The sequence below is a fragment of the Balaenoptera physalus genome (assembly GCF_965194825.1).
Source record: "Balaenoptera physalus genome assembly, chromosome: 18".
In the NCBI taxonomy this organism is placed as follows: domain Eukaryota; kingdom Metazoa; phylum Chordata; class Mammalia; order Artiodactyla; family Balaenopteridae; genus Balaenoptera; species Balaenoptera physalus.
Genome location: NC_138899.1, coordinates 15,343,778 through 15,371,629, shown reverse-complemented (window position 1 = coordinate 15,371,629; position 27,852 = coordinate 15,343,778). Strand labels below are relative to the sequence as shown.

At 47.3% G+C, this 27,852-nt stretch overlaps 2 protein-coding genes and 1 long non-coding RNA gene across 4 annotated transcripts in view; 1 reads left to right on the top strand and 2 right to left on the bottom strand.

The window, feature by feature from the left end:
• GPR180 (G protein-coupled receptor 180) overlaps positions 1 to 27,852 on the top strand; it is a 282,996-nt gene that overhangs the window by 78,655 nt on the left and 176,489 nt on the right. The gene's annotated exons all lie outside the window — the stretch shown is intronic.
• LOC309647403 lies at positions 11,989 to 26,062 on the bottom strand. Its single transcript, XR_014256020.1, has 4 exons — positions 25,702 to 26,062; positions 13,978 to 15,836; positions 13,157 to 13,193; positions 11,989 to 12,086 (listed from the first exon to the last, which is right to left on the bottom strand). It is a non-coding gene; the product is annotated as an uncharacterized lncRNA (long non-coding RNA).
• SOX21 (SRY-box transcription factor 21) lies at positions 16,769 to 24,596 on the bottom strand. Of its 2 annotated transcripts, XR_014255992.1 has the most exons (2): positions 23,559 to 24,596; positions 16,769 to 20,025 (listed from the first exon to the last, which is right to left on the bottom strand). XR_014255992.1 is itself a non-coding variant. In XM_082434704.1 (1 exon), exon 1 carries the CDS (start codon positions 24,440 to 24,442, stop codon positions 23,612 to 23,614), a length of 831 nt encoding a protein of 276 aa, XP_082290830.1. In that variant the 5' UTR covers positions 24,443 to 24,596; the 3' UTR covers positions 22,016 to 23,611. The 2 variants fall into 2 exon arrangements, 1 of the variants encoding a protein (XP_082290830.1); XM_082434704.1 differs by lacking the exon at positions 16,769 to 20,025 and having other exon boundaries at positions 22,016 to 24,596.

The window sequence follows — 27,852 nt, the reverse complement described above, 5'->3', positions numbered from 1 at the left end:
AACCTTCATATATTGCTGGTAGGAATTCAAAATGGTGCAGTCACTGTGGAAAACAATTTGGCAGTTCCTCAAAAGGTTAAACATATAGTTACCTTATCACTCATCAATGCCATTCTGAGATACCCAAGAAAATTGAAAACATAAATCCACACAAAAATTTGTACATACATGTTCATAAAAGCATTATTCATAAAGCCCCAAAGTGGAAACAACCCAAATGTCCATCAACAGATGAGTGGATAAACAAAATATGATATATACATACAATGGAATATTATTGAGCCATAAAAAGGAAAACATGTGACAGGGATGAACCTTGAAAGCATTATGCTAGATGAAATAAGCCAGACACAAAAGGCCATGTATTGCATGATTTCATTTATATAAAATGGACATAATAAGCAAATCCAGAGAAACAGAAAGTAGAGTAGTGGTGCCCAGGGGATGGAAGGACGAGGTATCTGAGACCAACTGCTCATAGGTACGGGGTTTCTTTTTGAGGTGATGGAAATGTTCTGGAATTAGATAGTGGTGATGGTTGCACAACTCCATGAATATACTAACTACCACTGAACTGTACACTTTAAATGGTGAATTCTATGTTATGGGAATTATATTTCAATTTTTAAAAAAGAGGCCACAACCAAAACCTAGAATTAGTAGGGTTCCTGAGAATCATGTGGTACAAACTTCACGTTTTCTAACTGATAAACCTTGAGGGTATTGTCCAAGAAGTTATCTTTAAAAAACTAGTTTGAAGTGGATTTCCACTTACTTAGGACCCACTGAGACTTGAGAAGCACAGCTGGCATTAAAAGCAGAATGATGCCCAGAACAGGGTCATACAGACCACCTCTGGAGGTCCATCATTTAAATAAATGAATATTTATTGAGGGCCTACTGTGTGCCAGGCACTTTTCCCGGTGCTGGGTGTACATCAGGAACTAAACAGGCAAAAAAAGTCCTGCCTCCATGGAACTTAGATTCTAACGTAAGTCTTCCCTAGACTTCCCTAGCACATTTTAGAAACTGTGTTGTCAAACTAGTGCACATTTAGAAGTCAAAACCAGTTTTCAGAAGCAATGGTTGAATGAACTGAGTATTTTCACCTTTAGAAAGAGAAGATTGAGGAAGAACCTGATAACTGCCTTCAAAAGCCATTTGGAAGAGAGCCGTTTCATTCTCCACTGCTCCCAAGAGCAGCGCTCACGTCAGAGGGTAAACGTTACAGAGAGGTGGATTTGGGCTCGTAAAGGAAGGAAGAAAACTCACGTTGTTGTGTACCTACTTAATAGCAGGCATTCTGCTGGGTATTTCACCTGTGTTACCTCATTTAATCCTCACAGTATCCCTACAAGGTACAATGATTAGCACTACTTAAAGAAGTGGAAATGGAGGCTTAGCAAGGTTATGTAACCACCCCAAGGTCACACAGGTGGTCAGTGGCTGAGGCAATGGTCAGACCTTTCCCTGGCTGACTCCACACTCCTGCTACCATGACATGCTGTCTTCTGAAGATGGTTAAAGTGGTAAAATGAAATTAATAATAATCCACAGAAGTGCAGGTCATTTGAGATAATGTACTTGCAGAATCTGCTTTGCTCCAGGTCCTCTGATGTGACACCAGCATGGTCCTCATGGAGCTTACAGTTTTGTCTGACACAGGGCACACCATAATATGTAAGGTCCAACCCCTTTCCCCTAGTCCCCAACCCTCTATGCAGGGCAGGCTACTATCCTCATTTTATACTCCTGTATTCAATCAACTGGCAAATTTTACTGGGTGGCTTCTGTGTGTCAGGCACTGTTTTAGGCATTGGAGATAAAGCACAGAACAAAATGGACAAAAAAAATCTCTATTTTATGGGGCTTGCTTTGGTGCTTACAATAAACAAATATAGATAAAATACTACATTCAAAAGTGAAAAGTGCTATGAAGAAAAATAAAGCTTGGAAAGGGAATAAGAGAGCCCTGGGGAATTTGGAGGTTGCCATTTTAAATAGGTGGTCAGGAAGGACCTCACAAAGTTTGAATCTTGGCACTAACTTTGAGGAGATTAAGGGTGAGCCATGCAGATATTGAGGGAAAGAGAACGTGCAGTTGAGGAAGGCCCAGGACAAATGCCCAGAAGGTGGAGCATGCTAGGTGTGAAGGAGATGAGGTCAGAAAGGTAATGGGGAACCAAGCTGTGTAGGGCAGGTGAGGCATTATGAAGTTGTGGATTTGCTCTGAGTGAGATGGGACGTCATTGCAGGTCTGTCCACTGTCTGGAGAACAGGCTGTAAGAGAACAAGGGTATGAGCAGGAAGTTTAGGAGCCAGGACAGGTAGAAGGATCCCACCATGTTCACCCCCTAATCCCTGGAAAGTGGGAATATGTTATATATATTACATGGCCAAAGGAACTTGGCAGATGCAATTAAGGTTATGAACTTTTATTTTTTTAGTATTTATTTATTCATTTATTTTGGCTGTGCTGGATCTTAGTTGTGACACATGGGATCTTCATTGAGGCATGCAGGATCTTTAGTTGTGGCATGCATGCGGGATCTAGTTCCCTGACCAGGGATCGAACCTGGGCACCCTGCATTGGGAGGTCGGAGTCTTACCCACTGGACCACCAGGGAAGTCCCGAGGTTGTGGACTTTAAAATAGGGAAATTGTCCTGAACTGTCCAGATGGGCACAGTCTAAACACATGAACCCTTAAAAGCAGAGTTTTCTTCAGTGGGAGTCAGAGAAATGTGGCAGAAAGAGAAGTCAAGGAGATACAGCACATGAGATGGACTTGATCATCTGTTGTTGATGGGAAACCATGAGAAGCAACTGAATCCTGCAACAATCTTAAGGGAGTTGCAAGATGAGAGTCCAAGTCAGTTGACATCTTGATTTCAGCCTTGGGGGACCCTGAGCAGAGAACTCAGCCAAACCCCGAGACCTCTGACCTACGCAACTATGAGATAATAAATGCGTGTTGTCTTAAGTTGATACATTGGGGTGATTTGTTAGGGCAGCACTAGAAAATTAAGGCAGGAGTTGTTGCAGTAATTCACATGAGATATGATGATGGTTTGGACTTCTGAAGCTAGATCCCAGAGGATTTCCTGATGGGTGACATGTAGGGCATTAGAGAAAGGGAGGAATCAAGGATGATTCCAAGGGTTTGGGCCTGCACAGCTGGAAGAATGGAGTTGCCATTAACTGAGATGAGAAAGATTATGGGAGGGGCAAGTCTGGGTGGGAGGATGGAGAGTTTGGTTGCATCTATGTGAAGTTTGAGGGGCCTGTGAACATCCAAGTGGAAATGTCTAAGAGGTAGTTAGATAGATTAGTCTAAGTATTGGACAGGTCTAGATTGGAGAAATAAATTTGAGAATCATGAGCATGTAGCTGATTTTTAAAGCCATAAGACTAGATGAGATTACTGTGGTAAATGGAATTCTAATGTCACTCCGATGATATAGCCCTTTTAAAGTCTCCTCCTCTTGACTGGATGGAAGCTGTGAAATGAGACTTCACTCCTGTGCTTATGTTATGGTGTATGTCAAAACGGATCTTGTAAGTGTAATTAATGTTACTTTATTAGTCTGCTTAGGTTGCCATAACAAAATACCATGGACTGGGTGGCTTAAACAAAAGAAATTTATTTTCTCATCAATTTTATCAAAGTCCTGGAGGAAATAAGTCTGAGATCAGAGTGCCAACATGGGAAGAGCTCCTTCCTGGCTTATAGATGGCCACCTTCTCCCTGTATCCTTACATGGCAGTGAGAGAAGTGGAGGGGTTGTGGGAGAGAAAGATCTCTAGCATCTCTTTCTATAAGGGCACTAATACCATCATGAGGGCCCCATCCTCATGACTTCCTCTAACCCTAATTACCTCTCAAAAGCCCCATCTTCAAATACCATCACATTAGAGGTTAGGGATTCAACATATGAGGGGGTGGGGCACAAACATTCAGTCAATAACAGTTACTAATCAGTAGACCTTTAGTTAATTCAAGGGAGATAATCAAATGGGCTTGACCTAATCCCATAAGTCCTTTGAATCTGGCTCTAGAGGGCAGAGACAGAAGAAGAGAGAAATCTGAAGTAAGAGGGATTGCATGCATAAGAAATTCTCCATTGCCAGCTTTGAAGTTGGAGGATGGAGGCGTGTGGCAAGAAATATGAGCAGCCTCTAGGAGCTGAGAGCAGCTCCCCTCTGACAGCTTGCAGGAGAACTGGGCCTCAGTCCCACGGTCTCATGCAACTGAATCCTGCCAACAACCTGACTGAGCTTGGAAGCAGATTCTTCTCTGGAGCCTCTGGATGAGAACTCAGAGCAACTGACCCCTTGACTTCAGTTTTTGAGACTTGAGCAGAGGACCCAGCCACACCATGCCTGGACTTCTGAGCTGGAAATGTGTGTCCTTGTAAGCCATTTAGTTTGTGGTAGTTTATTATGCTGTAATTTTAAAAAACTAGTATAATCACCAAGGCAGTGAGTGTAGAGAGAGACCAGGAGAGGCTCAAGACTTGAGCCCTGGGGCACCGTAATGTTTAAAGCTAGCAAAAAGAAGAAAAGCCAGAAAAAAAAGAGACAGAAAGGAGTGGACAGGAGGAAAGCCAAGAGACAGCAGAGTCGTGGAGGCAAGTTGAAAAAAGTGTTTCTGGGAGGGAAGAGAATACTAGTCTATTCTGAGGATTAGTGAAAGGTCAAGATGCTGACATTTTATAGATAAGAAAACAAAAACTCTGAGAGGGCAAGTGACCTGCCCAAGGTAACATAAATGGAAATTTGTGGATCCAGATCTCTGGCTTCTAGTTTTGTTCTCTTTCATTCATGCCATGTTGTCTTCGTCCATATAGTTATTGAAAATTTTTTAAAATTGAATTGAATTGAGAGGCAAGATACTTGTGTTCTGTTTGTTTATTTATTTGCCAAGACAAATTCATAAAAGTTTACTACAGGCGAGAGCACCAGAATCACAACTAACTGCTGAACAATCATCGACAGAAAGACACTGGAACTCACCAGAAAAGATACCCCACATCCAAAGACAAAGGAGAAGCCACAATGAGATGGTAGGAGGGGCGCAATCACAATAAAATCAAATCCCATAACGGCTGAGTGGGTGACTCACAAACTGGAGAACACTTATACCACAGAAGTCCACCCACTGGAGTGAAGGTTCTGAGTCCCACGTTAGGCTTCCCAACCTGGGGGTCCGGCAACAGGAGGAGGAATTCCTAGAGAATCAGACTTTGAAGGCTAGTGGGATTTGATTGCAGGACTTCAACAGGACTGGGGGAAACAGAGACTCCACTCTTTGAGAGCACATACAAAGTAGTGTGTGCATTGGGACCCAGGGAAAGGAGCAGTGACCCCATAGGACACTGAACCAGACCTACCTGCTAGTGTTGGAGGGTTTCCTGCAGAGGCGAGGGGTGGCTCTGGCTCACCGTGGGGACAAGGACACTGGCAGCAGAAGTTCTGGGAAGTACTCCTTGGCATGAGCCCTCCCAGAGTCTGCCATTATCCCCATCAAAGAGCTGGGTAGGCTCCAGTGCTGGGTCGCCTCAGGCCAAACAACCAACAGGGAGGGAACCCAGCCCCACCCATCAGCAGACAATCGAATTAAAGTTTTACTGAGCTCTGACCACCAGAGCAAGACCTAGCTCTACCCACCACCAGTCCCTCCCATCAGGAAGCTTGCACAAGCCTCCTAGATAGCCTCATCCACCAGAGGGCAGACAGCAGAAGCAAGAAGAACGACAGTTCTGCAGGCTGTGGAAGGAAAACCACATTCACAGAAAGATAGACAAAATGAAAAGGCAGAGGACTATGTACCAGATGAAGGAACAAGATAAAACCCCAGAAAAACAATGAAATGAAGTGGAGATAGCCAATCTTCCAGAAAAAGAATTCAGAATAATGACCGTGAAGATGATCCAGGACCTCAGAAAATGAAAGGAGGCAAAGACTGAGAAGATGCAAGAAATGTTTAACAAAGACCTAGAAGAATTAAAGAACAAACACCTAGAAGAATTAAAGAACAAATAAACACAGATGAACAATACAATAACTGAAATGAAAAATACACTAGAAGGAATCAGTAGCAGAATAACTGAAGCAGAAGAACGGATAAGTGACCGGGAAGACAGAATGGTGGAACTCATTGCTGTGGAACAGAATAAAGAAAAAAGAATGAAAAGAAATGAAGACAGCCTAAGAGACCTCTGGGACAACATTAAATGCACCAACATTCACATTATAGAGGTCCCAGAAGGAGAAGAGAGAGAGAAAGGACCTGAGAAAATATTGGAAGAGATTATAGTTGAAAACTTCCTTAACACGAGAAAGGAAATAGCCACCCAAGTCCAGGAAGTGCAGAGAGTCCCAGGCAGGATAAACCCAAGGAGAAACACGCTGAGACACATAGTAATCAAACTGACAAAAATTAAAGACAATGAAAAATTATTGAAAGCAACAAGGGAAAAATGACAGATAACATACAAGGGAACTCCCATAAGGTTAACAGCTGATTTCTCAGCAGAACCTACAAGCCAGAAGGGAGTGGCACGATATATTTAAAGTGAGGAAAGGGAAAAACCTACAACCAAGATTACTCTACCTGGCAAGGATTTCATTCAGATCCGACGGAGAAATCAAAAGCTTTACAGACAAGCAAAAGCTAAGAGAATTCAGCACCATCAAACCACCTCTACAACAAATGCTAAAGGAACTTCTCTAAGTGGGAAGCACAGGAGACGAAAAGGACCTACAAAAACAAACCCATAGCAATTAAGAAATGGTAATAGGAACAAACATATTGATAAGTACCTTAAACGTGAATGGATTAAATGCTCCAACCAAAAGACACAGGCTTGCTGAATGGATACAAAAACAAGACCCATATATATGCTGTCTACAAGAGACCCACTTCAGAACTAGGGACACATACAGACTGAAAGTGAGGGTATGGACAAAGATATTCCATGCAAATGGAAATCAAAAGAAAGCTGGAGTAGCAATACTCATATCAGATAAAATAGACTTTAAAATAAAACATGTTACAAGAGACAAGGAAGGACACTACATAATGATCAAGGGATCAATCCAAGAAGATATAACAACTATAAGTATATATGCACCCAACATAGGAGCAGCTCAATACATAAGGCAGCTGCTAACAGCTACAAAAGAGGAAATTGACAGTAACACAGTAATAGTGGGGGACTTTAACACCTCACTTACACCAATGGACAGATCATCCAGACAGAAAATTAATATGGAAACAGAAGCTTTAAATGACACAATAGACCAGATAGATTTAACTGATATTTATAGGACAGTCCATCCAAAAACAGCAGATCACACTTTCTTCTCAAGTGCACATGGAACATTCTCCAGGATAGATCACATCTTGGGTCACAAATCAAGCTGCAGTAAATTTACAAAAATTGAAATCATATGAAGCAGCTTTTCCAACCACAACGCTATGAGATTGGAAATCAATTACAGGGGAAAAAACGTAAAAAACACAAACACATGGAAGCTAAACAATACGTTACTAAATAACCAAGAGATCACTGAAGAAATCAAACAGGAAATCAAAAAGTACCTAGAGACAAATGACAACGAAAAAACGACAATCCAAAACCATTGGGATGCAGCAAAAGCAGTTCTAAGAGGGAAGTTTATAGCAATACAATTCTAGTGCAAGAAACACAAAAAATCTCAAATAAACAACCTAACTTTACACCTAAAGGAACTAGAGAAAGAAGAACAAACAAAACCCAAAGTTAGTAGAAGAAATCATAAAATCAGAGCAGAAATAAATGAAATAGAAACAAAGAAAGCAATAGTAAAGATCAATAAAACTAAAAGCTGTTTCTTTGAGAACATAAACAAAATTGATAAACCATTAGCCAGACTCATCAAGAAAAAGAGGGAGAGGACTCAAATCAGTAAAATTAGAAAAGAAGAAGGAGAAGTTACAACGGACACAGCAGAAATACAAAGCATCCTAAGAGACTACTACAAGCAACTCCATGCCAATAAAATGGACAACCTGGAAGAAATGGACAAATTCTTAGAAAGGTATAACCTTCCAAGACTGAACCAGGAAGAAATAGAAAATATAAACAGACCAATCACAAGTAATGAAATTGAAACTGTGATTAAAAATCTTCCAACAAACAAAAGTCCAGGACCAGATGGCTTCACAGGTGAATTCTATCAAACATTTAGAGAAGAGCTAACGTCCATCCTTCTCAAACTCTTCCAAAAAATTGCAGAGGAAGGAACACTCCCAAACTCCTTCTATGAGGCCACCATCACCCTGATACCAAAACCAGACAAAGATACTACAAAAAAAGAAAATTACAGACCAATATCACTGATGAATATAGATGCAAAAATCCTCAACAAAATACTAGCAAACAGAATCCAACAACACATTAAAAGGATCATACACCATGATCAAGTGGGATTTATCCCAGGGATGCAAGGATTCTTCAATATACGCAAATCAATCAATGTGATACACCATATTGACAAATTGAAGAAGAAAAACCATATGATCATCTCAATAGATGCAGAAAAAGCTTTTGACAAAATTCAACACCCATTTATGATAAAAACTCTCCAGAAAGTGGGCATAGAGGGAACCTACCTCAACATAATAAAGGCCATCTACGACAAACCCACAGCCAACATCGTCCTTAATGGTGAAAAACTGAAGCCATTTCCACTAAGGTCAGGAATAAGACAAGGTTGCCCACTCTCACCACTCTTATTCAACATAGTTTTGGGAGTTTTGGCCACAGCAATCAGAGAAGGAAAAGAAATAAAAGGAATCCAAATCGGAAAAGAAGAAGTAAAGCTGTCACTGTTTGCAGATGACATGATACTATACATAGAGAATCCTAAAGATGCTACCAGAAAACTACTAGAGCTAATCAATGAATTTGGTAAAGTTGCAGGATACAAAATTAATGCACAGAAATCTCTTGCATTCCTATACACTAATGAGGAAAAATCTGAAAGAGAAATTAAGGAAACACTCCCATTTACCACTGCAACAAAAAGAATAAAATACCTAGGAATAAACCTACCTAAGGAGACAAAAGACCTGTATGCAGAAAACTATAAGACACTGATGAAAGAAATTAAAGATGATACCAACAGGTGGAGAGAGATACCATGTTCTTGGATTGGAAGAATCAATATTGTGAAAATGACTATACTACCCAAAGCAATCTACAGATTTAATGCAATCCTTATCAAATTACCAATGGCATTTTTTACGGAACAAATAATCTTAAAATTTGTATGGAAACACAAAAGAACCTGAATAGCCAAAGCAGTCTTGAGGGAAAAAAACAGAGCTGGAGGAATCAGACTGCCTGACTTCAGACTATACTACAAAGTTACAGTAATCAAGACAATATGGTACTGGCACAAAAACAGAAACAGAGATCAATGGAACAAGATAGAAAGCCCAGAGATAAACCCATGCACCTACGGTCAACTAATCTATGACAAAGGAGGCAAGGATATACAATGGAGAAAAGACAGCCTCTTCAACAAGTGGTTCTGGGAAAACTGGACAGCTACATGTAAAAGAATGAAATTACAACACTCCCTAACGCCATACACAAAAATAAGCTCAAAATGGTTTAGAGACCTAAATGTAAGACTGGATACTATAAAACTGTTAGAGGAAAACATAGGGAGAACACTCTTTGACATAAATCACAGCAAGATCTTTTATGATCCACCTCCTAGAGTAATGGAAATAAAAACAAAAATAAACAAATGGGACCTAATGAAACTTCAAAGCTTTTGCACAGCAAAGGAAACCATAAACAAGATGAAAAGACAACCCTCAGAATGGGAGAAAATATTTGCAAATGAATCAACGGACAAAGGATTAATCTCCAAAATATATAAACAGCTCATGCAGCTCAATATTGAAAAAACAAACAACCCAATCCAAAAATGGGCAGAAGACCTAAATAGACATTTCTCCAAAGAAGACATACAGATGGCCAAGAAGCACATGAAAAGCTGCTCAACATCACTAATTATTAGAGAAATGCAAATCAAAACTGCAATGAGGTATCACCTCACACCAGTTAGAATGGACGTCATCAGAAAATCTACAAACAACAAATGCTGGAGAGGATGTGGAGAAAAAGGAACCCTCCTGCACTGTTGGTGGGAATGTAAATTGATACAGCCACTATGGAGAACAGTATGGAGGTTCCTTAAAAAACTAAAAATAGAATTACCATATGACCCAGCAATCCCACTACTGGGCATATACCTAGAGAAAACCATAATTCAAGAAGACACATGCACCCCAATGTTCATTGCAGCACTGTTTACAATAGCCAGGTTATGGAAGCAACCTAAATGCCCATCGACAGACGAATGGATAAAGAAGATGTGGTACATATATACAATGGAATATTACTCAGCCATAAAAAGGAACGAAATTGGGTCATTTGTTGAGACGTGGATGGATCTAGAGACTGTCATACAGCGTGAAGTAAGTCAGAAAGAGAAAAACAAATATCATATATTAACGCATATATATGGAATGTAGAAAAATGGTACAGATGAACCGGTTTGCAGGGCAGAAATTGAGACACAGATGTAGAGAACAAACGTATGGATACCAAGTGGGGAAAGCGGCGAGGGGGTGGGGGTGGGGGGGTGATGAATTGGGAGATTGGGATTGACATGTATACACTGATGTGTATAAAATTGATGACTAATAATAACCTGCTGTATAAAAAAATAAAATAAAATTCAAAAAAAAGAAGACAACTGCAGTTTGTTGGCAGATTGAAGAATGTTTTAATCAGTTCCAGCTGCTATAACAAAATATCATACACTGAGTGGCTTATAAATAACAGAAATTTATTTATCACAGATCTGGAGGCTGGGAAGTCCAAGATTAAGATGCCAGCGGATTCAGCATCTGGTGAGGGTCCACTTCCTGATTCACAGAGAGCCGTCTTCTGGCTGTGTCCTCACATAGCAGAAGGGGCAAGGGAGCTCTCTGGAATCTCTTGGCCCTAATCCCATTCATGAGGGCTCCACCGTCATGAGCTAATCACTTCCCACTGGGCATCAGGATTTAACCTATGAACTTGGGAGGGAAAGAAACATTCAGTCTATAACAGAGAATACTGAAAGAGTTCCTATCTTTCCTGATAAAACTTGATAAGAGGTTGGAGAGAAGTAGAACCAGGAAGGGAAAATGGCAGAGTATCCAGCGAGGAAGTAGAAAAACCAGGTGAGTGTGGTGCCCATGCAGCCAAGTAGCTTTTAGGAGGAGAGGGTGACCAACTCTGTCAAATGCTGTAGATCAAGGTAGATGAGAACTGACCGTTTGATTTAGGAAGTCACTGGTGACCTGGATGAGAGCAGATTTTGGTGGAGTGGTGTTGGAGGAGGGGGACAAACCCCAACTAGAGGGAGTTTAAGAGAAAAGAGGAAACTGGGAATTATAGATAGGGAATATAGTTATCTTTTGTTTTTCAATCAACTCACTGTAAAGGGGAGCAGAGAAGTGGTAGCTAGAGGGAAAAATGGGGTCATGAGAGGTTTTTTTGTTTGTTTGTTTTTTAGTGAGAGGATAGCAATTTTTTTTTTTTTTTGGTATATATACTGACAAGAATGATTTAGTAGAAGGAAATTTTTGACATTGCAAGAGGAAAGAGGAGAGATTTTCTGGAGCCATATCTAGTATGTCACGTGGTGTATTAGTTATCTCATGCTGCATAACAAATCATCCCCAAACCTAATGGCTTAAAACAACACACGTTGATTATCTCATGATTTCTGTGGGTTAGGGTTCCAGGAGCACCTGTTGAGGGCCTCTGGCACAGTGTCTCTCCCCAGGCTACAATCAAGGTGTCAGCCATGGCTGCTATCATCTCCAGGCTCAACCAAGTGAGAAGCCATTTCCATGTCACTCAACTCTACTGGTGACAGATTTCAGGTCCTTGCTGGCCTTTAGCCAGAGACACAAGGGCCTCTCCATGGAGCAGCTCACGAAATGGCAGCTGGCTTCCCTCAGAACAAGAGCTAAGAGAAAGAAAGAAGGGGAAGTCATTGTTTTGTAACTTAACCAGGAAGTGCCATCCCATCACTTTGCCTTATTTTATTTGTTAGGAGCAATTCACTAGCTCTAGCCTACACTCAAAGGGAGAGGTTTACACAGAGGCATGAATTCCAGGATGTGGGGATCACTGGGGGCATTTGAAAGGCTCCCTATCAGAGAGGGGATGAGATTTGTGCCCAAGTAGAGAAGCCAGCCCTCACCGGGAGCGAGGATCGTTCATCCATAGTCACAGGAGAGAAGGAAGCATTTGAAGGCCCACAGAAGCTCGTAAGTAGGTAACTGTGAGGGTGGAGGCGAAAGTATTTGCTCCTTAGCACTGAGCACCTTGGAAAATGGCAGGAGATAACATGAGGAACCAGGGCTCATTTTCCTTTGTTCCTCTGTTGTATCCTTCAGCAGAGCCAGAAGGATTCTAAATCCAGCACAACACAGCTTTCTACCCTCTCACATCCTCAACAACGAAGCATTTAAAGCGTCACACCAGGATTTGCTAACAGTTTTACTTACCTGAACTCAGAAAAATGTCAGAAAACCCACAAGGAACTATGAGCAGGAGAAGGAAACAAAGAGGAGATGGGGAGAGAAGAAAAGGTGAGGCATCATCTGTGGAATCCACTCCCGGGCTGGGTTTTCAGGCATGGGTTTCTCCCATTTTTCAAAAGTCATATTAAGCCAGAAGCCTTTTTGCCATTGAACATTTGTGGTTCAAGGGGAAAGGCTTTTTGATGGTTTGTTTTGTTAAAGCAGAAAAGTGAGACAAACATTTTATCTTCACTAACAGCATACCCAGACCGATCTGCTGGCAGTCATGATAGAGTGGATTTCAACTTGGAGAGTGGGGTACACCAGAAACAGCAAATTATCAAGGGCTTCGGTTTTGATTTTCAAGGCTGTCAGGGGAGGAAACCTTATTGTTGCTAAGAATATGGAAGGTTTCTTCCTTAGCTCTATACTGGGAGGCAGCAAGGTGAATAAAAGCGTTTAGGCTCTGGGGCCGCTAAATACGGTCTAGAATCCCAGCTCCACTACTTACCTTGGGAAAACTCCACCCCGCCCCCCTCGCTTCCCATCTGTAAATAGGAAGTACGGGAAGGTTAGAGAGAAACAGGGGAAATGGCTTCCAGGGGGCGCCATTCACACGAAGACGGTGCTTCCTGACCTTGGACATCTGAGAGGCTCACTGGCACAAAACAGGAGCTCTGGAACAGCAGTTGTTACTGGGGGCTCATTCCCATCCCCGGATGACTTAGGGTTCTCTGCCTTGCTCTTATGTAGACGAAATTTCTCCCACATGCATTCTGTCCGGCTCCGCTCCCCATCTTTTAGTCCAGGAGCCCAAGTGCTTACTTCTCGCCCACTCCAGACCCTCTCCTAAGAGAGCTTTCCCAGCAGGGAGCACTCCTTAGCCGACAGAACCATCCAGAATTCTCCAGACCTCCTCCAAGTCTTGCTCTACCTCCCAGAGCTGCCAGACCCTGTTCTTCCTGCGGAAAAAGAGCTTCCAGTCGCGGACTAGCGTGTCCTTTACATTCACTTCACTGGTGAAGTTGGCCCAGGACCTAGGCTGGGGCGAGTGGTAAACAGGTGCCCCAAGCCCGTAGCAGCGGACAAGTCATTTTCAAGGAACACTTCTCGAGAAAGCCGCGGGCCGTGTGATGGGGTCGGAACTGGGGCTTGATCTCCCCAAGCTTTAGCAGGAAGGTAAACCCTGCTCTTACGGGCCTCATTCTCTTGACCTCGGACAAGCTCTAGGGGAAAAAAAAAAAACCAAGGAGCGCGCTCGCTCTGGGCGGGAGCTCACCCCACCCACGGAAACCGCCCGCGCGTCCTTGTCGCGCGAAGGGCGCCTCTCACCCTCCAGCGCTTCTCTGCGCCCCGCAGGGACACCGCCCGGAGCGCGTGGCCCTTGGGGGTGAGGAAGTTGACTTTGCTTTGCTCACACACGGGGTCGGGGCGAAGTTGGCAGCGTGGGTGCGACGTGGGGCGCTGGCGTTTCCGCAGCTGCGTGAGACTGAGGCTGGAGGAAGGCCTAAGGCCCAGCGAGGCCTGGATCCGGCTAAATCCCCGAGGCCTGGGCCAGGGGCACGCCCAGCCTCCTCCTCCTGAGCCGCGGGGCTGCTCTGGGCCGCGGGCGCCGATTCAGGCCCGGCCCAGGCCTGCGGTCCAGTGTGTGCAGGCGAGGAGACGGACGTGGGGCCGTGGGCTGCGAGGCCTACTTGCACACTCCGCTCCGTCACTTCTCACAGCTGACCAGGGCAAGACGTCCCCGCTCCGGGGAAACAAAGAGGCCCAAGGGCGACTTTTCCGAGCGGGAGATGGAGGGGGCTTTGGAAGTGCACCGGGTGGGTGATTACTCCCCGCGGCCGCGCATCCGCTCGCGAACATCAGAAACCCACCGTCTTCTGCGAGAGGTCCCCTCCCTCGAATCCGCAGCTCGACGTCTTCCTTCCCGCAGTGGGTCACGACCTCCATCGTGCGCGCCCGAGGGCACGTTCAGGGCCCCCCAGCTTTGCGCAGAGACTCGCGTTGGGTAACCCTGGCCCCAAACTTGAGGGGTGAGGCGAGCAGCCTTCACGTCCCCACCTGCAGGTTCTCAAAGTATGTCCCTCTGTATACTGAGGCCGAGGCAGCTTTCTAGAAAGAGAGGAAACGGTATCCCAAGCCCCCGGGGAGTGGGTGCGCGCCGGTCTGTGCCGTCCGCCGTGCATCGGGCATCCAGGTGGGGGGCGTGTCCCGGGCGTGGGGACGCAGAATGACGGGCTGGCTCGGGCGACCTCTGTCCCCGCCGGATCATGAACGCGAGCCTCGCCTGTTCCAGCTCTCTGCGTCCGAAGAGGCAAGCGCGAGCGGCTGGGCGCCGCCGCCGCGGGCTCATGTTTATTCACGCCGCCTTAAACAGCCTGTTTGAATACATATTAATCAGCCGCCCTAACTACTTACTCAGGTCTAGGTTTGCAGGAGAAAAACGAGCCCCTGAAAAGGAGGAATAGCAAGTGGGCATCCAGAAGCGCAAAGACGCCTCGGTCTGGGGCAAAGCTGTGGGCGCCTGTGTCCCCCCCCGGTCCCCGTGGCGAGCAGCCGGAGGCGGGGCGGTGGCTGAGGAGCCGATGGGCCATTAGCTAAGGGCCTTGTTTCTGCCGCTGGCTCTTGTCTTACCGATGGAGCTGGGGACGAGCTCCTTGGTAGTCCTGAGGGTCTATCGGGGGCAGATTTCCCGGGAAGGAAAAGGAGCTTGAGTTTCACAGTCCCTCGCTGGCACCGACCCCTCTTCTGAAGTCGCAACGTAATTGTGATTTAATTTTCTTAAGTAAGTTTCAGGCTGCAAAAAATCTGTTTCCCACTGTGGGTTCGCAGGAGTTAATATCGTTGGGGAGAGGCTGGCCCCAATTTTAGAGATTCGTCTTTCTAACGTGACTCCCTCCATCTGCAAGAGGGGTCACCGAGTCTGGGTGAGGGCACTTTCAGGACCCTCCCCTGCTTCCGGATCCCTCAACGCCACACGGAAGCTTCCAGAGCCCGCGTGATCATCGCCTCCCGGTGCCTTCCCTCCCCGAGGGGGCAGTCTCTTTTCCCAGTTGGGGCTGAACCAGCAGGGGCTTTGCGGAGGAGGTGGGGTCGGGGGCGGCTGAGGTCCGCGGTCCTTCACCTCCTCCTGCTGTTCGGCGTGTCCCGTCGCTCATCAGCCCTGGCAGCACCTTCCCCAGGTGTTGAACCTGAGGGCAAGAGGGAGTGTCAGTAGTAAGGCAGTTCTTTTTCTCGTCCTGATTTTTTCTTTATCCTCCCTTCCTTCCTTCCTTCCGTTTCGCCCGGCACCCGCTTTTCCTATGCTTCCCTGAAGTGGTTCTCCATGCCCCCTCCCAGGCTCCACGTGCGTTGTCTCACTCCCCGTCACTGAACCGGTCTATGCAGGCAGAGGGAGGCCGTCTAGGCCATTTAGATGATCCAGTTCAAAACAAACACCATTACCAAAACTTCGGCCAAGTGGGAGAGAGCGAGGGAGAGCGGATGCGCAAACGTTTGTTGGGCAGAATTAGCGTGTGTTCTAGAAATAGTTAATTTTTAAAATATTAAAAAAAAAAAAAAAGAATTCGCGTGTGTTTGAGCGCGGTTCTAATCCCACACAATTTCCCCCGACTCCTGATGTCCGCATAGACCTTCAGTCTGCCGGAATCTCGGAGACTACTCCCAAGCTCGGGGTTTACCATCTGGTGGTACATAAACCGGGGTCCGCTCCAAACCAGGTGTGTGTGTGTGTGTGTGTGTGTGTGTGTGTGTGTGTGGTGTGTTCTTCGCATGTGCGCGTGCATGAGCTTTGGACATGAAATACCCACAGGGCAAATGGGAAAGGAGCTAAAGAGTCCCCTGAACTCAGTGGCAGTACCTGCGGGGGACTCCATGAAGGACAGGCTGGGTTCCCTGCGGATGTCACCGTGGTGACATTGTAGGAAGCAAAAAGCTTGCCCCCCACCCCCTGAGAGCCCTTTTAAAGGTACTCGGTCTTCTGCAAACATACTTCTCTCCACTCCGGCCTTATGAAAAGATGGCCCCCGTGGAGCAACCGATCTGAAAAGCCTCACTTGGTCTCTGTTATCCTAGGCTGGGCCTCTCCTTTCGGGATTTCAAGCTTTCTACGAGTGGCTAATACCTGGGGGTGATCCCGAAATAAAATGCTGGGGTGAGGTGGGTAGGGAGGAGGGTGCGCCAGTGAAATCGACAATCCAGTAATATCATTTTGTGAAGAGAGACTGAAGACGTCCTCGTAATTTCCCTTAAGAAATCTGGTTTTACTGGTCGATCTCAGTAGGAGAATTCTTCGCCTAGAGGCTTGAAATGAGTAATAGGCCATGTGTCTCCAAGTCTTCGGCTAATATGATAATAAATACGTTCAAGGAGAGCAACGGGGTGTTTACAATTAGTACCTAAACTTCTTCTGTTTGTCAAAAAGTCCCTAAATAACCCCTCCCCCAATCAAGCGAGGAGCCCAAAGGAGGTAGAAATCAGGTAGAGAAATCTTCAAAAGGAATTAAAAAACCAAAGCCGATTTTATTTCCTCCAGTCAAGTGTGAATGATGGGGCAGCCGCGGCAAGGGTGATGGAGTCTACCTGACAAAGCGTGCAGTGAGGGGCTGGGGAGAGTGGCGGGGGGGCGGTCACAAAAACGGAGGCGTTGAAGTCTTTGCCTAGTGGGTACCACTTCCCTGCTCTGCGCCGAGGCAGTTTCCAAAGGCCCAGTGGCCACCTGGAGCCTGGAACAACAGGTCACTGCCTCCCACAACTGCCCATCACCCCAATCTCTGTGCTTTTTATCTCCTCAAAGTGACTCCCAACGGGTTTATCCGGATAGAACCCTTCGCAAGTTTTTCAGATTTGTCGGTTTCTAGGAACTTGCATGTTTTAAGTGGAGCCGAAACCGCGAAGGCTCGGGTTACACTTTAATATATGCGAGGCTTCCGCGCGACCCCCGTCACTTGGTAAGGCTCAACTGCTTCTTTAAAAAGAAGAAGCGGGGAGGGGGGGAGGAGAACACTGCTTTTAAAGTTCGGGACACCCCCCCCCCCTTTTGTCTCAACAATTCAGAAGCAGTTGTCACTGCTTCTCAGAACCCAGCTTCCCGCCGGCCGTCGGGGAGGTCGGGAGAGCTGCTGCTCAGAGCGCCCTCTGAACCTACGCGCGTTCGCAGGGACGTGTCAGCTGGGCCGTCTATAATTTGCATTATTCATTTAAGTTTGCGCAGCGCTGAAAGCCGCTGGAAAGTTCGACGGCTGGGTGGCCCAGCAGCCGGGCAGGCTTGGCGGTCAACCATTGAACATAAAACAACTGACAAGGTTACCGACGCCCGCCCCCGGGGCAGCGAAGGGAGCCTGAGGACAGCGCAGATCTCCGCGGGTTCGCGCCCTGCCTCCGCCAGCAATTCAGGCAGGAGGTTCCCTGTTGCGTGGGGCTCAGGCAAAGGCTTACAAGCCAGGAGGGGAAAGGGGGGTGGGTAGGAGCCAAGGGGAGAAGCCTGCGAGAAAGAGCTAAGCTTTAAGTGTATTCTAATTCTTTAAGGGGGTGGGTCCAATGTTCTACGCAGCCAGATGGGACTCCTCACAAGCTTTGGGGCGGATTTGGGGGTGAGGACAGAGTGAGGAATGGGGGGGGGGCAGTAGTTGCTCGTCACTTGTTTGGTCTTCACATCTTTTCCAGCGGCCCAGGTAGGCTGAAGACAAAACCCTTCAGGTTTTGGACCGTTCCCCTAGATAAGGTGGAGGTTAGGGGCAGTGAAATGCGAAAGCCATCCTTGGTATTCCTCCTCCCCGACATCCGTAGGAGGCCAGGGTTCCTCTATCAAACTTACATGCGTTCATTCATTCCACAACTATTCATTCAGCACCTACCATGTACCAGACGCTGTATGAGACTCTCAAAAACGCAGTCTAAATGGAAAGCAGGCCCCAAACCCTGAGTCTAAGGATTGGCTCCCTGGAATGTTCTAAAATCAGCATGCATCTTGGAATGGCCAGACTTGCCACTCCACGGATTCCAACGCTGGGCGAAGGGACACAGGAAACATAACTTCTGCATAACTTTTACTTCTTTCCTTTTTTCTTTTTTAAAGTAGCAAAGGACCATTAATTAGAAGAATAATTACTGCTACCCTATATTATCCCAACCTGTTCAATTTCTATCTGTTGCAGACAATGCTAATAATGGCAATTATTGCTTCTATAAACACCCCGAGGCGGCACTCTCCTCCCGCAGTGTGTGTGTGTGTGTTTAAAGAATATATATTAAAAGTTCCCCCGCTCATTTGCATAGCTTCATCTTTACCTTTTCCCATTCAGTCCTTGCAAAAAAAAAAAGCATATCTATTCAAAGCCCTTGCAAAAAGCATATCTATTCAAAGGGCATTTAGTCCATTTCTTTCTTGGCCGGTAAACCTATTCATCAATTGTTCTGCCTTGTAGATCGCATTCTAATGCTAATCTAGCGTGTTAAATATCTTTTTGTTCCCCTTTCACCGTTTTGTCATTCAGTTTATCCAGTTTTGGTCACCCATTTTATTTATTTATGCGCCTGCTCCTATTCAGGGGCTCATGTATTTTTTATTATGTTGTTTCACTGTCACGCAGTGTCAACTTAGTCTATTCAATGGGGGCTACTTGAAGGCCGGAGGGACAAAGCGTGTACACATTGCACCGCTATTCATTCCGGCCAGCTGGATCGGCTGAAAAAAAAACCTTGTGAAAAGAAACGCCTCACAATGGACACAGAAGAAGTGCACAATGCTAACAGTTTTCCAAATACCACTGATTGGTTTCTTCACAATGAGGAGAAAGCCGCCGCTTTTTCTTAGCTCCACTTCAACAAACAACGCTCTCACAAAACCTCCCAACCCTGCGTTTTGTTCCTGGACAAAACCTCCTCGACTGTCTAAACGCTCCCACTGAAGGACAAAAAAAAAAAGGATAAAAAAAACCCTCTTTTCACTATTCCCCCCCCCCCGTTTCTTTTTCCTGCAAGAGAGAAAAAAAGAATGGGGGGGGGGTGGAGGGATTGTCAGTGAATTAATGATATCAGTCTTTTAAAAGAAGAGGGCTGACCTTTGAGATGCACTGGGCTGAGAGAGAAAGAACGGGGAGAGATTAATAAAGTTTGGTTGGCGCTCTCTCTGCCTCCGCTGGGCTGTGAGCACAAGAAAGACACGGATCCTTCGGGCGGGCCAGTTGCGGGAACTTCACTCTCCCCGAGGGTGCGGCGGCGGCGGCGGGGAGCGGCCGAGCCGCGCTCTGATTGGCTGGCGACGGGTCCCTCTCTGCTCAGGGAAGATGGTCGAATCTTGTCTCCATCTTCTGCGCCCCTCGCCTAGGCTACCCAGAGCCGGGGCGGGAGAGGGAGATTCGTGCTGTTTCGTTCTACTTTCTTCGGGGCGTGGGGGGGGGGGTGGAGAAGAGGAGGAGGAAATTGTCAAATGAAGTGACAACGGCAGCCAGCCCCGCTGCTGCCTGGAAGCCATCCCTCGCACGGCAGCGTCCCCCAGCTCTGGTCCTTACGGCTGCAACAGAACAATTCCACCTGTTTGCTCAAAGCCCGAGGGCAACACTCCTGGCCCCTCGGGTGTGAGGGTTGTGTAAAGCCGTTAGGCAACCGAGAGACTACCTAAGGAATGTCGTAGCCTTTTTAAACCTTAAAAAGGAACGAAAATGTAGAAGAGCAAAAAGCAGGAAGGGAAGGAAGGAAAGAAGGAGAGGAGAGAAGAGGGGAAAGAGATAGAGATGGATAGAGAGAGACAGATCTCGAGTACGCAGCAGCACTTTGCCTACCGAGGGCTGTATTCACGGGTCACTTTCTGACCCTCACAGGCACACCCGGCCCTTCCTCCACGCCCTCTGGCCCCCGAGTCGCACCCCCTTACGTCTGCACAGTCTAACTCGGAGGGCGACTTTCTCCAGGCGCAACTTGTTAGCAAGACCACCGGAGTCGGGGGGTGATAAACCAGTCCCCCCGGTAGGCCCGTGGACTACTCAGACAGCCGCGCAATCTGTTGGCTGTGTGACCCCGTGTGCTCACCCGCGGTATCCTTCCCCCCTCCCTCACCCGTCTTTCTAGTCCTGTTCTCGTTCATCCACACTCCGGAGCGTTGCTCCCAGAAAACGCCGATCATTAGGGAAAGGGGAGGGGACGGGAGGGGGCGGGGAATCTTCGGCCGGCGGAGCCGAGCTGGAAGGCTCTGGGAGGTGACTAAGATTTAGGGCTGGGGTGATTTCCAGCGAGCCGCAGGAAGTTCCGTGTTGAGAAGTGATGGGCTGCTACAAAAGGGAAAGACGAAGCCTTGAAAGGATTTAATTAACCGTGTCAGGGATAATTACCCCTGGACAGTCCAAATTAGTTTTGCATAATCGCTCAGAACCATATGAATTAACTTATAATATTGCGAAGAGCTCGGGGAATAAGAGGAGAGGGATCGTTTTAATTAGTGAATCAGGGTCAAACCAGCAGAGCCTATTTTTCACATTTCCAAAACTTTTCATGGTTCTTAAAATATTATTCCGTTGGGGGAAAACAATGACTTTAAAGAGTTGGATCGCTTATAAAGACGTGGAGCTCCAGAGACGGTCTCTGTCGGTAGGGAAACTAGTTTAGGACTAGTTGAGTCTTGTATCTTGAGAAGTTCTATCTTGGTGGGGCGAAAATAAAGATCTCCCTGCAGTTAATTTTTTTTCTCTGATATTCTTCCTGGCGCCCTATAATTTCTTTTCTAATATTAAAATCCTTTACGATTTCAAACCTTTCTCCAGTGGAAACATGTCTAGCCTTGGAAATTCAACCCTCTCCATTAGAATTTGTTATATTTCTATTTTAATGCCACTAGCATGACAGAATAAAGCCTTAAAGAGGCCCAAAGTTGTAAAATGTCGTTAGCAGTGATTATCCTTACAAATAAAATCTTAAGGTGTAAATAAGGAATATGCCAAAGATACACGAACAAATTACACTGATTTAAGCAGTGGAGCTCTCCGACTAACAGGATAAAGTGGTCAGGCAACTTTCTCCTCTTAAAATGTTACTGGAAACTAGTGAAATGCTTTAAACGGTCTGGATGTTTTCAATGGGCTCTGTTCTACTGGTTCATGAATGCCTTCCCCACCACCCGCCCCCCCCTCCCCCCAAGATAATACAACTACTTGGTTTTTGTTTTTTTTTTTTTTATCTTCTTTCCTATTCACGATTAAAAATGTGATAAATCAGGTTTTTGGCTCTGAATAACAATGGCTTGATTTAGATTTCCTAGTAAATCTATTCAAAAGTGAAACAAAGACTGCCTTTGGAGGATACCTTACACTTCACCTGGACCAGGCACGTAAGGGCAATTCAGATAAAAATCTTGTTAGGAACTCAACAAGAAATAAAGGATTTTCTCTTTTCCCTGGTTCAGGCTTTATTTAAACTCTTTGTTCAAAAAAAATGAACAGAGTGATAGTCGGATTCTAATTTACAGATATAGCTTAGACGTCTAATATTAAATTAGAAGATCACACAAGAAAACCATTTACACATAAAGGTTAAAACCAATACTTAAACTTTTTAAAACTTTATATTTCATAAAGCCAAAATGAAACTAAATATATGTTAGCCAACTTCATTCACAAACATTAGTCAAAATATATACATTTAAAAAAAAGAGCTACAAATGAGGTTCTTTTCTCTAAAATGTGTTTTATCATAATTTGCAAATGAATTGCAGGTGATCTAAAAAATAAGCTAATTAGGGAGGGAACTCCAAAACACATTTAAACGGTTTGAGTTGGAGAAATGCTAGCTGAAACAGAGAGGCATCTGTCAAAACAATTCTGGTTTTTGTTTTGTTTTGCTAAATAATAAATATATAATTACCACTCAGACAAAAAAAGTCTGATTTAATCTTAGATGAAATTGCGGTTCTGAAATAGACCCGCAATTTTTAAAAGTTAACTTTGACATTTGTTCAAAATGTTTTAGAGTCTAAAACCGACTCAGATTTAGGACAACGCAAATAACACATTTTCAGACTTAATGTTTTCAAGGACATATACACATTTACAATCTTAAGGTGAAACTCAAGTCATAAGGGGAAAATAGGAATAATGCCTTTTCTCTTTCTGTGTAAACTGTGTCAAAAATCCAAGCGAGTGGACTGAGGGAGACTTCTAGCAGTTTTTTGTTTGTTTGTTTGTTTTTTAAGGGAGAAAATCCAATTGACAACTTTTCATCTCACATATTTCTTGCTTGCCGTCCTTGCTCTTGAGAAAGAGCTCTTGCTCTGATTTGCATATGCTATGATAAACAAAAGAAACCGTGATCATCTCACACACAAAAGGCCAGATTCGAGCCGGTCACTGGTCAAGAATGGATCCGGCCTGGGGGTTCTGCTTGAGAGAACAGAGATTTGCAAAGTTCAAATGGTACAAATAGGGAGCAAGGCTGTTCAGAGCCATCCCGCTCCGAGAAACTAATGACACAGATCAGCTTTTCCCTTGTGCCAACCATTTCAGACCCAACATTTGAACAGAGTGCATGCAACAGCGACCAGGAGAAAAGAATAATAACAATAAAAGAAAGATAATGGGAAACAAAAACAAAACCGACAATAAACTTCCAACAAAGAAAGCTGGAAAGCCCAACATATCAAAAAGTTACTCCTCCACCTCTGTGGGCCATAACGCAACAGGTTCCGAAGTGCAAAGCAAACATCAACTGCTGCGAGATACAACTGCCCTCTTTAAAGTTGTCTGCCGGGGTGCAGGTCTGAAATGACCCTGTGAATTCACACGCACACTCGCCCGCGCACTCGCGCGCTCGGCCACTCGCGCCCCGACTGGCCTCTCTGCCTCCGCCTGGCACCTATACATCTTATGTACATACAAACCGGGGCCCCCGTCGCGGGAGGGGGCTCGGGGAGGCCGCCGAGCTCGCACCTATACATATGTACACGTGTGCACACCGGTCCTCGCGAGGCGGCCCCGCGGGGTCATAGCGCGGCGGCGTAGGCCGCGGGGTAGGGGTCCAGCTGAGGCTTGCCCATGCCGGGCAGTAGGATGTAGGCGAGCGGCGGCTGCAACCCGGGGCTGGGCCACGCGCTGCAGTTGCACGGGATCATATAGCCCGGGTTGCCCGGGCTGGGGTGCGAGTGCGTGTGCCCCCCGGCGGCCGCGGCCGCCGCTGCAGCCGCCGCCGCCGCGCCGTGGAAGGCGCCCGCGCCCGCGGTCGGGTAGCCCAGCGACGACGCGTACGGGAGGCCGGACGAGGAGGACGAGATCTCTGCCATCTTGGAGCCCAGGTCGAGCAGCGAGTAGGGGCTGCCGGCGGCGGCGGCGGCGGCGGCTGCGGCGGCGGCGGCGGCCGACTGCGGGAAGAAGACGCGGGCGGCAGCCGCGGCGGCGGCGGCGGCCGCCTTCTCGGGGTTGGCGAGCAGCGACTCGGGCACCAGGCCGCCACCCGCGCCCGCGTGCAGCCCGGCGCCCGCCTTGAGTGCCGGGTGCTCGGCGTCGGTCACGCCGCCCAGGCCGTAGGGCACAGGGAAGGCGAACTTGTCCTTCTTGAGCAGCGTCTTGGGCTTGCGCCTCGGCCGGTACTTGTAGTCTGGGTGCTCCTTCATGTGCATGGCGCGCAGGCGCTTCGCCTCGTCGATGAACGGCCGCTTCTCCGATTCGGTGAGCAGCTTCCACTCGGCGCCCAGGCGCTTGCTGATCTCCGAGTTGTGCATCTTGGGGTTCTCCTGGGCCATCTTGCGCCGCTGAGCCCGCGACCAGACCATGAAGGCATTCATGGGCCGCTTGACGTGGTCCACCGGCTTGGACATGCTCTCGCCGTGCCGCGGCTGCAGCCCGCCGCCGCCGCCGCCGCCCGCGCCGTCGCTGTCGGCCCGGAGGAAATCAATGTTGGCTGTCCGCGGGGACCCTTCCGGCCCGCCGCGCTCGCCGCGCCCCACTTCGCACCCCGGCGTCGCTCCCGCCCGGGAGGAGGAGGGGGCCGGGGGACCAGCCCCGGGCCGCGCCGCTCCCCTGGCCGCCCTGCTCTCTCCGGCCAAGCGCTCGGGAAAATCCTCTCCGGGGCGCGATAACTTCTCGGCGGTGTCCCCACCCCACGGTGGCAGTCTGCCCTTTGCTTTCTTTTTTGTCCTTCCTCTCCAGTTGCGTTCGCTCGCGAACTCCCCGCAGGTAGCCGCCACCGGGCAGCGCTCTCCCGGTCCTCGGTCTTTTCTCTGTTAAAGGCACAGCAACCGGGAAACTTGCGTCGCGGAGGCTCCACCAGGTTGAGCTGAGGAGTCAGCCGCCGCGCGCTGCCAAGTGCCAAAGGGGGCTCTCGGCGGCTGGAGTGTTTGGGTTCTCCTCGGTGACTTTCTCATTTGACAGTAGCAGATGGGGGTGGGGGGAGGAGGGGAGGTGGCCCCGGAGGAGGAAGAGGAGGGGGGAGACGGAGGAGGGTCCGGGCGCACCGAGGGAACGCAGAGCGCAGCAATGGATATAAATACAAATACAGCAGCACCAGCCGGTCTTCCTCACTCGGGGCAGGCAGGGCGCGCTGACGGGAACCCCCTAATGAGCTGGGGTTTTGCGGGGGGAGCTGTCCGCGCCCCAGCACCTGCCTCGTGGGTCTTCCTCTCCGGCTGCCGGTCGGGGAAGGAGGTTGGGTGAGGCTTGAGCGAGCCTAGGATCTCCGGGCCTCAAAGGAAATCCTCCTGGCTCGCCGAAGCGCCGCGTCTCGCTGTCCCTCGAGCCATGCCGGCTCCGCTCGCTCCAAGCCCCTCCTGGCTCTCCGGCCGACTCGGGCTCCCGGAGCGCACCGGGCGTGGAGCGCGGCCCGGCTTCCGGGCAGGCGGCGGGCCCAGCACCGGCCGCGTCCCCTCCTCGGTCCTCTGGGCCTCCGCCCGGGACTTGCAACTAACTTCGCCCAAGTTTCCTGCGCCGGCGCCGCGGCGCCCCTCTCGGCGCGCTCGCCTCGGGGCGTGCGCCCGCGTGTGCTCCGCGCCCGGGGCCCCTCTGTCCTGGTTTCCCCGGCGAGAGCCTAGAGGGCGGAGGTGCGGGGTGGGTGGGGGATTTAAGGAAGACGCGCCATCACCTCAGTTCGCAGGTCCGCGCTGGGGCTGCTCCCGATTCCCCCAGTCCCGCAGCACAGGGGGCCCCTCCGCGGCCCAGGCCGCCAGTCCGCCGCTCCCGAGGCGACAGGAGCCCTGTGCACGGGCTCAGGTGAGTGTCGCTACCTGCGTGTGCACGCGCCCGGAGCCGGCGCTGGGTGTGCATGTCCAGCCGCGGCTGAGTGTGTGTATATCTGGGGGCATGCGGAGGAGGTGGAGCCCAGGACTCCAGGAGGGAGGAGGGCCCCGCGGAGCCTCCTCCCGCTCCCACACCCCCAGGACCGCGAATTAAACAGGATCCCCTCCGCCCCCCTCATACTCCTCCTCCCACCCCTTTTCACTTGAGAGCAGGTTTAGGCGAGTGGAGAGTCCGGAGCGCGCCGCCGAGTTTGCGCACTGTTTGGCCTTGGCAACCCCCTGGTGTCATCCCGGCTACCCTGGCCGGCCGGAGCAGCCCTGGTCGCGGCTGTGGGCTCCTCTGCCAGGAGGAAGGGGGCGCGCACGTGGAGCGGAGCCTCACGAGCTTCGGAGGAAGAGGGGACCCACCCTAGAAAATGTTGGAGACTTTTCCTAGCAAGAAAGTGCTCATTTTCCTTGGAGGTCCAGATGCTGCTTGCAGCAGATGCTTCCCGAATTTTCTTGCACTGGTGATGCATCCAGTCAGAGGTCGTGGAGTGAAAAATAACTGAGAGGGGCTGAGCGTGCTCTTGGCAACCCTTTCGAAAAGGACGTAGCCCAGGCATCCTTGGCTGACTATTCAGATCTTTTAAAATTCTGGGGGTTTGTTTTGTTTCTATTCTAGTCGTCAGTCATGCATATGCTGATCTCTTTATCTTTAAGGTACAGTTAACTCACAGTATCTCACTTAAATGCACGGGTAGGGTGAGGTGTTCAAAATCACTAAGAAGTATAAAACGTCCCTCTGAAAGACAAAAGCGAAACATACTAATCACTCTATATTGGAATATTTTTATGCTGTTAAGCACAATTTTCTTTAGTAAGAGCAGTTTTTTTCTTTATATTTGACATAATGCAAAAATCAAGCAGCACGATTTTGTTTGCATATTTTCCGGACTTCTTGGTATGCTGCAGCTCACTTATAACATGATCAGTCTGGAGATTTCATTCACCAGTTGGCCTGCCCTTCAGGGAGAACTTGCTTGCCTTCTTTCTTTGGCAGTTTGGATTTGACCTAGCCATGTGGTGTGTACAAGTAGGACGTTCTATAATCAGTTAACTCTTTAAGTCTTGCCAGCAATTCATGTTCAATTCACACACAGACACATAGGCAGACACAAAGTACTGATTGAACTTAAATAAAAAGTTTTTAGGCCATCAGTTTTAGTGTAAAGTTAGGTTCGTTTTATTGCTCATTTTAATAAAAGAATAGTGATTGTTGCTTTTTTTTTTTTTTTTTTTAGCGGCTGTGAGGACATATAGAAATGCAAATCAGCAGTGAGATGTATGGGAGTGGCTATCTTTCTTAAGATACCACACTGCAAATGTTTACTTTGTATCAGCCCTTGTATTGCTAAAACAATTGGACTGATTTCTTTAGAACCATATTCCTTTACAGGCTCTATAAAGACACTCTGTTGCTCACAGACTCTGGGTGGAGCAACGTTAAAACCCTAGCAGGTGCAATTACATAGACTAGAATATTAAATATACTGTTTTGTGATGATAAACTAGAAAAGTATCATCCCTGAGCTTTTAACCTACTAACTTGTAGGATAGGTTTGACACAAAAATATTGCACACTGTCATACAAAGAACATATGTATAAGGATGCAAGTTATGAAAACTGTTATTCATTAAAAACATTGTGAATAAAGTTGAGTCTAATCCCGAAAATTATTTTGATATATACAAAAGGATAAGGATTGAGAAAAAATTTTATATTGGTGAGTTAAATTATTACGTATTCTTTTCCAATTTAAGTTTAAAAATCAGTTGCAGTAAATTATTACCATGAAAAGAAATGTTTGCGTACATGATTGAAATGTATGCTTGTATGTGCACTATCTTATAAAAAATAAAATACGTAAGCTTCCTGGGATATAGTTTCATAAATTGTGCAGTATCGCCTGTTTAGTGTTATTAAATGAACCAAATTTGAAAGTTCTTAAGTCCAT